The sequence below is a fragment of the Tyto alba genome, unplaced genomic scaffold (genome assembly GCF_018691265.1).
Source record: "Tyto alba isolate M040663 unplaced genomic scaffold, T.alba_DEE_v4.0 Super-Scaffold_27, whole genome shotgun sequence".
Classification (NCBI taxonomy): domain Eukaryota; kingdom Metazoa; phylum Chordata; class Aves; order Strigiformes; family Tytonidae; genus Tyto; species Tyto alba.
The window spans coordinates 14,204,827-14,220,601 of NW_024881301.1; the positions used below are offsets into that span (position 1 = coordinate 14,204,827).

The window sequence follows — 15,775 nt, forward strand, 5'->3', positions numbered from 1 at the left end:
TTCATAGATTAACAAGATTACCTATACGTGACTGAACTGTTCTCAAAAGCTGAACGTAGAAGCTATTGCTAGGTCCAAGAGAGGCAGAAAGAAATTTTGTTGTGGAAAGGACACATGCTTCAACGTCAGTATTTCTGGGTCTCAGTTGCTCAAAGGGCACCCTGGCCACTACAGGTTGAGGAGAGGTAGAAGAGAATCTCATACCCTAGAGATGTAATATAGCCTTTTTAAAATTAATTCTCACACCAGTTCAGAACTGCAGAAGAGAAGCTAGTACTTTATGCATACGTTTTATTAACCTGACCCACATTCCTGTAAGTATTAAAAGTAACTTTTATTAAAAACAAGAATAAATTCTCTTTATAAATAAAATAATTACTGTGTACACAATCCTCTTCAATATACACACTGTGGTATTCAAAAACCTGGCATTTATATAAAATACACTATTAGTTTTTAATTGCATAATTTTATACCCACATTATTTTTCAGATCTAAACAGTTGTTTTGTTTTGTTTTTTGTTTTTTTAAATCAAAGAACAGAGCGGTATTTACAAGCAAACATGATCCAAACAGCACACGCAGATTCAGGGTATGAAAACACTCGTACACGAACTGCAAGTCGCACTTGGTCTCCCCTACAACAGATTATTTCTTCACAGAAAGGAGACCTATATAACAAAAACAAAAGTGACAGATATTACTAAGTTATTATTAAAATTTTCAATTGCATTTGCGCATTTTTTTCCAAATCTGACTAACAAATAACAATGAGTGTCATGAGTCTGTCATTACAAATAATACTGCTCTCTAATGCAGGGGCTGTTGCCTTGGAGGAAAGCAAGACCACCACTGATCATTTTTAACAAGTGCAGAGAAATTAAATTACCTCCTTGTTCTTTAAATTTAACCCATGAAAAGTCTATTATCACTGAGCTTATCAATATGCCATAAAAGCTCGGTACCCCATGACCCATTACATCTACCACACAACTCTTCTTTCAGTTCTAATTTAAGGAAATTAATTTTCTTTAAATTTCATCATAAAAAAAAAATCAGTTGCAATTCACAAGTAAGTATTATTATTTGGGTTTAAGATACATATATCTCTTTACATTTAAACTTACCTAAGACATGTGGCAAATGCTCTCCTGGCATTTCTGTATACAAAATGGATAGGAAACCCTTTAAATGTGTGACCATCGGGTACTGCTCTTCTTATAGCATCCTGAAACTCTTCATTTCCTGCGGAAATACTTGTTGTACGTTCGAGTTCATAGGCTGCTAATGCTGGTGACAACAGATAGGATAGATGGTCATCCCAAACAGTAGAAAGGCCAAGATCCTGTGAGGCAAGTCACAGAATGATGACAACCATGCAGAATGAACATTAGGATATGACTAAGCTTGCATACTGTATAGATTCAAATAAATCCATGACAAATCTTTAATTTGTAGTTAATGGAAGTGAACCCATGAAGCAGTAAGATTGGTATACTGACTCACACATCAACCAGAAGAATCAAACATTACCAACTAAGTATCAAACATTTAGCAAGAAATTAAGTTAAGACTACTAGACTAAAACAAGACCAGCAGAGTTGAAAATAGAGTTTTAGCTACAGTATCTCTGCACGAAATGTAGGAAGAGTGCATAACTACACGGCAAAAATATGGGAAAGATCAACTAAGATTCACCTCACATTTTTCTAGTCTCTCACAGAAGCCCACTTCTGAAAAACCAACGCGCAACAGCTCCCCAAAACACATACACATACATGCACCTTCCTCCTACCATCCCACAAATGCAAAGAAGTAGAAAAATCTATCACATATGTATTCAGCATTGCATCAGACTCATACTCTGGGAATTACTTGTCACGCCAAAGGTTGAGCATTGTGTGGGGAGACAAAATAAGAACCACCACAAAACCCCATTAAAACCAGACATAAGCTGACAGTGATTTAAAATATCAACTCCTTTGTATCCAGCACAGGAAGAGTAATTGCTGGCACATTACGTGTTGGAAAAATCCTGATAAAGGACAAAGCTAACTTCTAGAAGTACCTTCTCATTTTCTAAAGCAGTCAGAGTAAGTTGAAAGCCTGCTTTTATCTAGGGACCAAAAACATTTGTGATGGATAGGCAAAGCCCACCAAGAACCAGGTTTGATTTTCCTAGCTCTTTTACAGACCACTCATAGGTAGTCTGCAGGTGCCAGTAAGCTGAAGATCACAGACCTAGAATGACAGGCAAAGGCAGGGCGGGGGGGAAGAGCCCACACATGATGCTACCAATCACCACTGCAAATAAGTATGACATCTAAACTAGATCAGTACAGTCTTTCCAAAAAATTTTTCAGTTATTTCACTTCTCACATTCTGCATTTCTGCAAAAGCTGATGAAAAACACATTGCAATGTGTTTTTCATCACAAAACAATGGCTATCCCAAACAAGTATACAGTAAAAACATGCACCTTTACTACTGCAACAGATCAATTACAATCTTTAAACAGTATTACCTTTCTGTGTTCAGAGACCAGTATTCTCAGCTGCAATTCTATCTCATTACTTGTTACTGCAGCATCTATTGGGGAAGCACACAGAGGAGGAAAAGGAAGAACTGAAGATGCTGTTCCAGGAGGACATACAGATTTTATTGCCTCGCCACTCATAGCTTTCCATTTAGATTCATCATGCAGGTCAAACACACAGACCTCCACAGCATCAGAGGGCTGACAATTTCCGAAGAACTTCTGATGGTTGAAGATACAACCTATTGTGCGATAAGGATACAGTGGCTTGGGTTGTTCAACTAGTGGAGGGTCATCAGGGTTGATAGGTCTGTGGATGTACCTAATCAAAAATATTCAATTTCTTATTAATACACCTTATTTCAAGGCAAGGTAAAAATATTTAGATGGGGCAGATAGAAGCCATTTCTCTTTTAAAAATATAAGCCAAGTCTGTTAACTTGTTTTGTGTGGGTTTTTTTGTTTTGTTTTGTTTTTTTTTTCCCCCCCAAAAATGGCATTCATTTATTTACACACATTTATTTACACGAGTGATTATATACATTTTGGAGGCATAACATACAATGAAATAATACATCACTATTTTTTCTTTAAATGTAGAAAAATAAGCTGATTAATGAAGCAGATACCCAACAACAATTAAATTTTGCAACTACAATGACATACCCATACGGTTTCCCCAATATTCCTCACATTTGGAGAAATACATCTTCAAATGGTAATTATGGGATAGGCAATTCTGGTTTGCCACTGTTTGTGTATTTTCAGCACTGGATATAACAGGTTCCAGAAGCTTTGTAGTACAGAACAACTACATGTGACCTTCTAAAACAACTCCAGTGAGAGAGAATCTCAGAACTTGCAGAGATTTCTGCAGGGGAACAAAGTCATGTAACACTGATTTCACTGATGAAATAAGGAAAACAATATGGATTCCTAAACAATTATGTCAGATTTCATCTTCTTTGCAAAGGATAGCAGCAACAGCACCAATGGCAATCAGCTGCCATAAGACACAAACAGTTACTGTACAGTATTAAAGTAACTGAAAACTATATTACAAACTGTTGAAATACTTCACCTAACATTGAACCAGTTATTTTCCTAACAATAGCAGTACACAGAAAAAAGATTGTCACCTGGGTTACATGACAGTTACATGATAGGGTGTAAAGAAAAAAACAAGAAAGCAACAACAAAAATATCCCACGCAAACCTCAATATACATTGTTCAAGTTTTCTTATATTCCTTTTACTCACCTATGTCCTGTCAAACTCTCCCAAAAAGTAATCGTTCCATCAGTTCCACAAGTCATTACCCAAGTGTGAGGGACTCCTTTTGCTTTTGTTCCAACACACACAAAGGCTTCCAATCCAAACCCAAGAAGAAGACTGCACAGCAGGTTAGCATGATCTTCACAGTCACCCTAGACAGTAAATATTAGTAAGTTAGTTCGAGTATCAGGCATGGATAAAATCTTAAAGAAAACAGTGATATTTCTCTAACCATTATTTAACAAGTTATATTGCCCTCCTGTTTACCTAAAGCACGTATTGGAAGTCAGGATTTTAAGGTTTAAAGTTGGTAAGTTTTAGTTTTCTGTAATAGAATAAATCAGTTAACACTAATAATATGTTCTAATGATATACTATTTATATATTTTATCCAAATATAGTGTATGATTAATACTGGAAAACATTTAAGATACCTTCAAGTAACCAAAAACCCATGAAGACAAAACCAATATTCTTATTAAGCATAAAAATGTATAAGGCAAACACCCGAGGTAATACTAGAAATTACACAGTATTGTCACACAGTTAGGAAATTAAGTCACTTAGTAAAATGTAATTCTACTGTTATTTCACTGCTTTGAATGTGCTGTCAAAGTTCAGAAATGAAACAAGGATAAAACAACCTCTCCCACAGATCTAATTATAAACCAGCTGAAAGTCATGTGTAGCTGCTTTTCCCTTGAGTCAGAAAAATATTTATTTCATAAATACATTACTACAATTGATAATTCACAGAAAAGAATTTCTGAATGTGATGTCTAATATTGTCTCTTGAGTTCTTTACAAATGTTAGCTGTAAAACAAGAACAAAAATTCCTCATGCAAAGAAGCCTTCATAATACAAAGCCCAGCATTCAGAAGCAGAAAAGTAAGGCTCTTCAGCCAAAAACTGTTCAGAAAGTTGAAAATGTAAAATTCAGTCAGTGTTCTTGGATGTGTATGTTCATTACACAGATAACACAACCTTCTCCCCTACCATAATGTACAAGGGAAATATGCAGAAAAGTAGGTTTAAACAAGTTCCTAGTGAGCCTGTGTTTATTTAATAATGCCCTATCACTTTCCACAAGAAAAATAATTAATGGTCCAGCTGGTGTCTCGGGGCAAATTCAGCTACTTTCTATACAGCTTTCCACTTCTGCCTTGGAGGAAACCCTTTCTCTGTGTCTCCAAACACAATGGTCCTCAAACTCAAAATCATCATCTCCCTCTGAAAGCCAGTGGGTAACCAGTGGTGCCTTTATATGGTACCTATGCGTGATGTGATATTGAGAGACAACAGCTAATGCCTGTTATGTGTGGTCTTTGAAAAAGGTCTAAAAACTGGGATACAGCTCCTGCTGCCAAGAACACATCTTTAATACAAACACATCAGTGACATTATTTTTGAATGCAGAGGTATCTCAGGGGCAATGAGGAGCATCAACCACTCCAAAGAGGTACTAAATTGGACCATTATTATTCACACAACAGAAGAGCTATAATCCAGAACAAGTTACAATTCGTTTCATTTATTATAGTCATATGATACAAGTGTCAGACCACCAAGAACTAAGCTGAAACTTTTAGTAAAAATCCCTATCTTGTAAAAATGAAATGTAAAGACTGTCAGTATCTTTCAGCCCATCTGAAAAAAAAAAAAAAAAGTTTTTCAAGAGTGACTTTTTCAACTCTTCCTGGATTAGTCCAGAATTTAAACTAGTGTCCAGCACACTAGCAGCGATTCACTGAATAATTATATGGGATCTTAGAAAAGCAAATGAAGAAAAGCAAGCTTATCATCAAACAGATGTATTAACAAATGGACCCCAACAATAGCAGCCAAGAAAGTCTGCTTGAAAGCCACTTTGTCTACAATTTAACATCTGTTTCTCTTTAAAAAGATCTGTGGTAGTTTTAGCTGGGATAATTTTCTTCACAGTATCTAGTATGAGGCTATGTTTTGGATTTGTGCTGAAAACAGTGTAACACAGGGATGTTTTTGTTATTGCTGAGCAGCTTACACAGAGTCAAGGCCTTTTCTGCTTCTCACCCCACCCCCCCAGCAAGGAGGCCGAGGGTGCCCAAGAATCTATGAGGGGACACAGCCGGGACAGCTGACCCCAAATGACCAAGGCGATATCCCAGACTATATGGCATCACACTCAGCAATAAAAGCTGGGGGAAGGTGGAAGGGAGGAACACTCAGAGTTCTGGTGCTTCTTCCCAAGTCACCATCACACGTGATGGAGCCCGGCTGTCCTGGGGATGGCTGAGCCCCTGCCTGCCCGTGGGGAGTGGCGAGTGAATTCCTTGCTTTGCTTTGCTTGTGTGTGCAGCTTTTGCTTTAGCTGTTGAACCGCCTTTATCTCAACACACGAGTCTTCTCACTTTTACTCTTTCAATTCTCTCCCCCATCCCAACCCAGAGGGGAGTGAGCAAGCGGCTGTGTGAGATTTAGTTGCTGGCTGGGATTAAACCATGACGAGATCTTAAATTATTACTGTCAGAATTCTCCAAATTTGATTTAATCCATGTATTTGCAGCTCGTTTTAACTTACTGGCTTCAGTTAGAATACGATACCCACTCTGTTGGGTAACACAAGGACTATTTTCACATACCTTGTTTCTACATAAAAAAGCAAGAAGGGTGCACCACTGTTCTTGTTTGCCACCACCTCCTCCGATGACAGGAGCCCTTTCATAACCCAGGACACTGACAAAGCGCGCTGCTTGTCTTGGTGTGTCTAGTAACCGGCCTGCTCGAAGTGGCCTGATATATGAACACACTGGACGGTTTACTCCATTTTCATCCTGAACATACAAAACACAGTTATTTGCCAGCCATGCAAGTACCATGAAAGACTCATCTTAACTTGGATTGTCTTTTTTGCAATGGGATTTATTCTCCCTGAAATAAATACCACTCAAAAATATTAAGACACGAAAATACTTGTAGAATTAAGACACGAAATCATTAAGGCAACTCATTTAGAGACATTACAGTTAAATTCTTCTGCTGGCTCTGTCACTCATAGGACATTTCAGATTAAATGTCTGAACACCTGGAGCAGCCCAGGCTGCAATTTGTTTTCTTAAATGGGTGAGGAACTGTTCATGCTCCATTCACTACTGATTTTTACATTGTCATCAAGCAAAAATACAAAACAAAACAAATCCTCCCCCAAACACACAACCACCCCAACTCACCCCCAAAAAACATTAAACACTCAGCAATTTATTTTAGGAGTTTGAAAGGTGTCTATTTGCTTCTGGATTTGAATACCTTTTGTTATAACACCAAAATTTACTCACAATGAAGTAACTAGATTTATATAAATTAAGAGACTAATAATACTAAGAATTTCTAATTTCTTGGAAAAATTAAAAAATAAGATGTCTGGAAAAATGTCTGGTTTATTACATGCTGCAGGAAAATACTATGATTATCAACTATTTAAACTATTTCAAGAAGTATAGAACTCTTCTCCACTGAGCTAAATTGGTACGTTTATGTTCACATATTTTAAAAAGCAATCAAAGCCTCTTAAATCTCTGTAGCTTCAGAAAATTACAGTCTCATATTTTTACTGTAGTCACATATTGCCCCCATTAAGGTTTCATCATGCTTTTCCAGCAAGCTGGTGTAAGAAAAGCAGCATTTATTTTAAGCTGACCGGAATCCTGTTGAAAATTATTTCACAGCTTGAAAGCAATTAAAAAAATCACAAGCAGGATTCATTATTTAATAAAGTTTTATATATACAATGCATGCTTTTGCATATGAAACTGGATGATAACTAAATTATCAAACAATTCTGATAATCTCATTTCTGTTCCCAGTTAGTTTTACCAACATTTGCTATTGCCAGCAGCAGGCTCAAGATAAACTCTCTATAGGTCCTGAACCAGCAGGGAGCCTGGTTCTGGTAACTTTCTGAGGGCTGCCAGTTTCCCCTACTGGTCTGTAACAAATAACTTAGTCCTCTAATCCTGTCCACAAACGCTTCCCTCTCCAATCACCTTTCCAATCCTACTGTAGCTTTCTGCGTGCAGAAAGTAGAATACCATTAATTCATACATTGCTTTATTCTCAAAGCAGGACAAGTCCCATTTTTACCTCACGCCCCCAGCCAGACTCCCAGTTCTAGAATTCCCTATTTACTTCTCCACATACCCTGCCATGAAATCCTTAAGTCTTTGTATGGGGTCTGGTTGGAATGGAGTTAGTTTTCTTCATAGCAGCCCCTGTGGTGCTGTGTTTTAGGTTTGTGACCAAATCAGTGTTGGTAACACAGCACTGGTTTAGCTGTAGCTGAGCAGTGCTTGCAATGTCAAAGCCTTCTCTGTTTCTCATTCTGCCCCCACATGGAGCAGGTTTGGGGTGGACAAAAGCCTGGGAGGGAACACAGCCAGGACAGCTGACCTCAGCTGACCCAAGGGATATTCCATGTCCTGTAGGGACACATTCAGCAATAAAACTGGTGGGGACAGGAACGGACTTTTTCTAAACTTGCCCCTGCTTGGAGACTAACTGAGCATCAGCCTGCTGGCTGGACGTGGTGAGTGATTGTCTTTGCATCACTTTTTCCCCCCACTCTTCCTTTCTTTCTTTCCTTCACTTATTAAACCATCTTGATCTCTACCCATGAGTTTGTCCTCACTTTTGCCCTTTCTATTCTCTCCCCATCCCATGGTGGTGGAGTGAGTGACTGGGCGGGGGTTCAGCTGCTGCCTGGGATTTGGAAGTTCACATCACTACTGAACACTCACAGTACAGCCAGAACAGAAGTTGTTACTTCACTAAAGAGAAAGAGTAGGCACAGATCACTTCAGGATGTTACTAAGAGATAATAAGCTACTGCACATCATCTGTGCTAGGAAAAATTGCTGGTACACAAGCTGAATTCATAGCACAAAAAATTGTAAGGATCACACCATTCCTTTTATTGAGGGACAGTTACTGAGAAGTAACTGACACAGTAATTTATTAGCCTACAATAATTATGTCCATAGTTATCCTGTGATATTAACCAGACAGATTGTTTTACAAACCACACAGAGCTCAACTATTGTGTGGATCTCTTCTAATAGATCTAGGAAGTCCATTTTTTGTAACTGTTTTATTTGGTATAAAATCCGTTTGAAATAGTTTGCACAGATCATTTAAGTCTTTGCCATTTGTGAGTATTCAAGGAAAAGACTAAACAGGCTTTATCACCTTGTACATCAGAGGTGGTTGGATCAACCCTTCTGTCTGCATCACGCTGTTAAGCTTCAATACACAAATAGAAGTTCAATCCTTAAAAATTTCATTTTTTGCATGATATACCACATGTAGCCCTGACTGGAATCTAACCACAACATACATCTACATAGATTCTATATACACATAAACATCAAAATATATCCAAAAATAGAAAGATTAAAGGAATGAATCATCTATTTGCAAAATTTACAAACCTGTGCAAAAATCTTTACTAGCCTTATGTTGTGTGTAGGTCTAATCTGTAGGTATTCTCTCCACCACTGTTTAGCATATACAAGAAATAACCGTTCTTTTTCTGCTGTTTTCTGATGTTCCAAAGCAAACTGCAGGTAAGAAAAACATAACCAATCACATACATATTAATTCCAAACAGGGAAAAAAAAAAAAGTAGTAAGTACACGAGCACCAAATCCTGGAATGTATCAAATAAAGCTTCATATTTAAAGTGTGTCATGAAAATGCTGAAGAACAGTATTTTTAAATTAAAATCCAATGAACAAAACCCTCAAGTTATATTTCTTGTTTGTAGGCTCATACATCAAACTTGACTGAAGTAACACTCATCTTAAGTGATGCGTTTCTGTACAGAAGGATTGCTCAGCTTTTGATGTGCAGAAGTATATACATGCATGCACCTTCAAGCCAACATTTACTGTCCTTCCAGGCAGAATAGCTAACTTGAAATTATTGTTTCAAATGGGAAAGAGAACAAGAAAGCATATACTACCTGAAAAAAAAAAAACTAGGTACGTTGCATCTTTCTTATTTTTCTTCTTAAAGTTTTGATACAAGTAATTAGAAAAAACTACTAAAGTAATATTTCAAATAATGTTCAGTATAAACAAAGTAGTTTAAAAAAAGGTAATTATCTTTAAATTTAATGGAACAAAAAAGAAGTATCAAACATTCAAAAACCCACAACCCTCAATATCTACAAGTAATTCTATACTGAGTTTCCCTTTTCCTCCCCACCCTCACCAAGATAAGAGTAAGGCAGCCCTCCCAGAAATTACTTACTTGAGTATTAGTTATTTCTGGAGACAGTGTCTTATTAAGCTGTGGATACATTTCCAGTCTGATGTTTAAAACACCAACAGAAACTTTTGATTCTGTACCTTTGAACCAAAATTAGTTTTGATCAGTTCTCTCAAATTCAATTTACTTAGGACATTTCAACCAGCCAGGATCAAATAAATAAGATATATGTTAATTATATGATCACAAAAAATAACTAAATATCTTTAAATATATGCAAAATAAGCATCTTTATTTAAATTTCAAACTCAGATGAGGCTGTAAGAAAGCATAATCTGGCCAAAAAGCAGACATCTAGATCTGACAATTATCCAAGGCCCTCTTGGCAGCCAGTACCAGGACCTATGAGATGAACGGCATTCTGGAAACATCTAGAATAGGCATCTAAAATAGAGCAGGAGAGTTACACACTGTAAAAGTGCCTATTCATACTGATTACACAGGTAGCTCAAATTTAAGTAGCTGGAAATATGTTCATCCTCCCCAAGATACAGTTTACTGTGAAGGACCCAGAGTACCATACAAATAAATTACCTTAAAAAAAAAAAAAAACAAAACAAAAAACAAGCCACAAAACCCCACAAATCTAATGTTGTTGCATAATGCTGAAAATTTAGAATTACATAAAGAAGTATTACAAAACAATAGAGATGGGATTATAAACAATGCAAGCAACAGAAGACTCATATAGTTTGGGTATTTATCTGAGATGGCAGCATGCTTTGATGTTCTTGATACATTTTGTACCATTACAGGACTTTAGAGGAAAAAAAGCTCTGAATTTCTTGGATTGATACTTCATTACTTGGAAAAAAGCTAATGATAATTTGATTTAACTCCTCCCATCACCCATTTGAGTATTAAACTCATTTGTTATGCATTTCTAATCTATTATAAATAAAAAGCTCTTCATCTGAGAGATTACCCAAACCCATATTGCTTACTCAAGTTTTGCCAGTGTCAGAATTATCAGAAGGAAATAAACCTAGCAAGTATATTGACAAATAAGCTTAGCAGATTTGTATTCACTGGATAAAAACACTGCGCCAAATCATCCCCCCAAAAAAGCAGGCAATAGTGATAACAAGCAGGAATAATTTACATGGTATATCCAATCTTCAAAATATTTTGAAGGTATAATTTAATCTCTTTTGAAACTATCAAGAGCTGCTCACCTACATAACAGGTAAACAAAGTGCAATAAAGAATACTCAGATGACCCAGCACCTACTACTCAACCAAACTCCAGGATAGTCGACTAAACTCCTGGCCAGCACCTACTACTTGACCAAACTCCTGGCCTAAGAAGTCATGCTAGATTAAGTCCTAAATCTAGTCTTTATCCACTAAATCACAATACCTTAAAAACTTGGATTGGAACTCCAAAAAAGGGGAGTGGGGACAAGTGATACACAAAAATACACAGTATACTAACTGCTAAGCACTGAAACAAAGCTGTTCAACCCTTCTGTCAGAAAACAGGCTTCCAGCTACTGCAATAAATAGCAGGACAGCAGAGATCACATCCTCTATCAGTTGCTAGTTCGCTATGAAAGGAACAGAAGCTAGACTTTACTTTTCAGTGCACAGGTCTGATATATTAATGGAGATTAACCAGTTGATTTTTGGTTGGCCACTTTGTTTTTGATAACTTATTCAGATTTTGCAGAAAATCAATAGTGGGTGTTCCCAGACATGGGGGCCATTATTACACAGGATCCAGAACACACATTTTTAGTGTTTCAGTAGCAAAAAAATCTAACCATTTGTCTCCTACACATTTTCTAAGGATAGCTTATGGTAATTTATAAATTGAACTAAAAACTAAACTACATCATAAATATTGCTTTAAGCTTATAAGTAAGCTTGGTACCCAATATTTTAAGTCACCATTTCAGCCTTATTATTTATCCTTACCTACACCCAGGAGTTCAACAGCAACATTTGTTATGCCATTCTCTGCAGCCAAGACAGATCGCCACTCCAAGAAATAGGATGCTACTAGTGTTGTCTCACCAAACGTGTCTGTTTTGATCAGAACCATATGCACTGGATCGCAAATAGATAACATAGTGGTTGCATCCACCATTTTACTTCCATCACCTGCCGTTATTAAACCAAGATAAGATAGCAAGAATATTATCAATCCAAGTCCTCCTCAAAATTAAAAGGTATGCATTTACATTCAACGCAGACATTGCATTTTAAGAACAATCTTGTATCCAGGAGGTATAAGCAATGATCCCATCTTAAAATCAAACTCAATTTAGGACAGAGCTACAGAAAGACTACAGTTAGTTTACAGAGGAGATAAAAAGATTCCTATAGTTGAGTACTCCAATGTAACTGGTTCAACTGCACAAAAATTAAAACGGAATTAGCATTTAAGAAAATAAAGAATATTAAAGCACCATTAAGTAAAAGTAATGGAAAAATATTCTTTTAATAAGCTGGAATGTGTCAGGTCAACTTACTATCCATCAGTATTGAGGAAAACGCTTTCTCTCTAGTTAAGCTCGATCCTGCAATATAAACTGCTCCATGAGGAGCAGAATTAACAAAATCTGGTGGTCTTTGAATTTGTGGTATATTCACTCCCTTCCTCAAGTCCAACTGCAATAATTCTGGCTTTCTCTCTGTTCCCTAATATTCCATAAGCTACCTGGATTTCTACAGGATTCAAACAATATGCAGAAGTCTTTTCAGAACATACTTAGCTCCTACCATATTCCCTGGTTACCAACAGAAGAACAGTAATACAGGTTGTGAATGACTGACTCTTCCGCAAGTGTTTGCCAACTGGTAGACAACCTGAACTCACACTGAAGTTTCTCCTTCCATATGACAATATAATTTACATTTCCCTTCTTCACTAGTCAGCACAAAGTTAATGAAAATCACAGCCACCTTGGTATTTCTTACCATCTCTGACACTATCATCTGTCAATTATGGATGAAGTTGGTCAAACTCAAAAGTTATTTGAGAGTGAAAGAGGAGGAAAAGAAGAGGCAGGAGTACAGAAAAAAAGTCTTTAAGTGGCACAACCCAATAGAGTAATCAGTTTCTTTAGGAAAACATGATAAAAAATAGGAAAGCAAGCCACTTAATATCAAACATATTTCACAGTAACTCTGAAGTCAGAAAAAAACCCAGTAACATCAGCGTTAAACCCACAAAATTCCTTACCTAGGCTATCCTTGTGTACTTCAAGTAAAAAACCATCATGAAAATCTGGCTCACAGGCACAGGGTACAGGTTTAGAACGGAAGCGCTGGTTTCGAAAATGTAAACACAGAGTGAAGGTAGAACAGATTTGGCCAGGCAGAGGCTCTGGTTCTTGAAGATGTTCCAAAAAAGCTTTTCCACCCAAAACCTGAAGGTAAAGATACCTCCGTGTTGGGTCAATGTTAGCTGTAAAGCGTAGCAATAAAAATGAACAGACTACAAACAGATCTTAGGAAGCACGTTAAGTAACAGTTAACTAGCAGGAGATTAGAAAAAACAAACTTTGAAACAAGTGCTTAGGAGAAAGCGATTTTAAAATGTATGGAAGTTATCTTCATGTAAAATAAATTACCTTTTTAAAAAAGGTCATGTTTTATGCAACACTAATTTCTTCTGCTTACATGAATTTACTTCTGTAGATAATCAGGAAAAACACCCCCCTTTATGCCAGTCCATACTGGATTACTAATTTAAAGCTCAAAAATCATATACTTCAAATTTCTCTCGAGACTATGACACAAATATTAAAATAAAGAAGCTACATACTTTTTTCCAAAACTGGTGGTTCTCTGTTAACAATATGTGTTGATGGTTTCGGAGCTGAAGTCCTCTCCTTTTCATTCACATCCTGGAATTATAATTAAGACTTTTTAAGGCATCAAGGGATGAAACAGTGCTCCTACCACAGTCTTCTAAAAATTAAAGAATCCTCCATTTCAACTGAATGTCATTCCTCAGGTCCTCTAGTTCTTGAGATGTAACAAAACTGAACAAATACTTTCAATGTAGTATTACCATTAAACCAATTTTAGCACATGCATTAAGCTGTTCTGCTCCTAATAAGTCACAAATCAGTAAAGCTATTATACACCTTTAAAAGTAGTGCATTTTCACTTTCTCAAAACATCAAGTCAGTAAGACAAATAAGCAAAAATATTTTCACTCTTCAGAAGCTACTTACAGTTACAAATTTAAGTTCCTTCATAACGTCATCAATGATTCCTCGTTGTCTTAAGGCTTTTATCAGATCTTCTGTGGATAACTGCTGATGCCTAGGTGCTAACTCTTCACGTATAGTCTCAGCAAGAACTTCTCTGATCTTGCCATGGACATCCATCTGAAAGAGAAGTCAGTATATGCTACAAAACCAAGCCCTTTGTATGGTAGCGGTCGTGACTATAAACACTCTGTAAGACTAAAGGTATTCTCAAGGGAACACAGAAGTAACTACATCAAAACATAAATAATTTCAGAGCTAATCAAACAATTAACAGTATCTCAACCAAAGCAGCTCTACCTGTTAAAAAAACCATGAGCATACCAATCCTGAGCATTCTCACTGCTCTTGACAGCATCCCCTGCCTTGAACTTCTCTCCTTACAAACAGGTCTGCAAATCTATTTTAAGATGGTCATTGTTTTAATTTGTCTCCCTCAAAATTCAAACTTATTATAATAGTTTCTTATTTTTTAAGGGCAAAAGTACACCTTTATGTTTGTAGGTCACGTACAAAAGTAGTAAATCTCTATTGCAAGCGCCCCCTCTGCTCAAAGGGAGGTCAGAAAGCTTCCATTTTTCGTCTCAGCTGTGAAACTTCATGTATTTGTAAAGCTGTTTCTCACACAGGAAGGCTGTTAAGGCCACAGTCACCGGGACTTGAAACACTTGGCGAGATACGCGTTAAAACATTCGTATTTATTTCCGTGTCAGCTCAAGACCCAGCTCAAGAGCCTCACTCAAAAAAAAAAAAAAAAAAGAAAAAGCAAAAGCCAAGCCTTATTCTCGGGGTGCTGACCCCGCGGCTCAGCCCCGCCGGGCCGGGGGGCGGCCAGGCCGGAGGGGCCGCACCCCCACCTCCTCGTAGCCCAGGAAAGAGGCGATGAGGGCAAGGGGCGGGGGCGGTAGGAAGCGAAACCACCTGCAGCGACAACAGAAAAACGAAAATAAAAACAAAACAAAACAAAAACAAAGGAAAAACAAACAAACAACACAACAACAAAAAAATTAAAACAAAACAAAAAAAAAAAAAAACAAACCAAAGGAAGGAGAGCGAGTGGCCACGCTGCGTGCCCTACCACCCCCTCCCTCACCGCGCGCCGCCGCCGCCCAGGGCCGGGGGCCCGCACCGCCGACATGGGAAGCGGCCGGGCCCCGCCTGCCCCGCGCCTTCCCCGGGCAGGCCAAGTCGCTCCGCCGCGGGGACGGCCCCACCTTGACCAGCTGCTGGCGGATGATCTGCTTCAGCTCGGAGGCTTTCTCCGGCGGCAGCGACATGGCGGCAGCGCCGGTGAAAGAACCGCGACGCTTCCCGCCACGGAAGGAGCGGGGGGACGCCGCGCGCCGCGACCGAGGCCTCGCCCCCCCCAACCGCCGTTACGACGGGCGCGGGCAACGGCGCAACGGTTGGGCGCGCGGCCGCCGCCCCGCCCCCTGG

The 15,775-nt window shown here is 38.1% G+C and overlaps 1 protein-coding gene across 5 annotated transcripts; it reads right to left on the reverse strand.

Annotated features, from left to right (window-relative positions):
* Nucleotides 1–530: 530 nt before the first annotated feature.
* Nucleotides 531–15,730, reverse strand: CEP76 (centrosomal protein 76). Of its 5 annotated transcripts, none has more exons than XM_042798170.1 (12): nucleotides 15,553–15,728; nucleotides 14,303–14,458; nucleotides 13,888–13,969; nucleotides 13,303–13,527; nucleotides 12,033–12,218; nucleotides 10,098–10,195; nucleotides 9,275–9,403; nucleotides 6,434–6,625; nucleotides 3,797–3,963; nucleotides 2,525–2,858; nucleotides 1,128–1,345; nucleotides 531–671 (listed from the first exon to the last, which is right to left on the reverse strand). In XM_042798170.1, exons 1-12 carry the CDS (start codon nucleotides 15,613–15,615, stop codon nucleotides 533–535), a joined length of 1,989 nt encoding a protein of 662 aa, XP_042654104.1. In that variant the 5' UTR covers nucleotides 15,616–15,728; the 3' UTR covers nucleotides 531–532. The 5 variants fall into 5 exon arrangements, with proteins under 5 accessions (XP_042654104.1, XP_032866505.2, XP_032866506.2 ...); XM_033010614.2 differs by lacking the exon at nucleotides 15,553–15,728 and adding an exon at nucleotides 14,852–15,313; XM_033010615.2 differs by lacking the exon at nucleotides 15,553–15,728 and adding an exon at nucleotides 14,663–14,839.
* Nucleotides 15,731–15,775: the final 45 nt, after the last annotated feature.

Bases quoted from the DNA above. Each gene is read 5' to 3' on its own strand.
- CEP76 (XM_042798170.1), bottom strand. From the start codon at position 15,615: ATGTCGCTGCCGCCGGAGAAAGCCTCCGAGCTGAAGCAGATCATCCGC. The intron at 6,626-9,274 runs GTTTGTAAATTT...TTGTATGTTCAG, and splicing joins TAGTAAAGATTTTTGCACAG to GATGAAAATGGAGTAAACCG. The intron at 672-1,127 runs GTAAGTTTAAAT...TTTGTTATATAG, and splicing joins GCATTTGCCACATGTCTTAG to GTCTCCTTTCTGTGAAGAAA.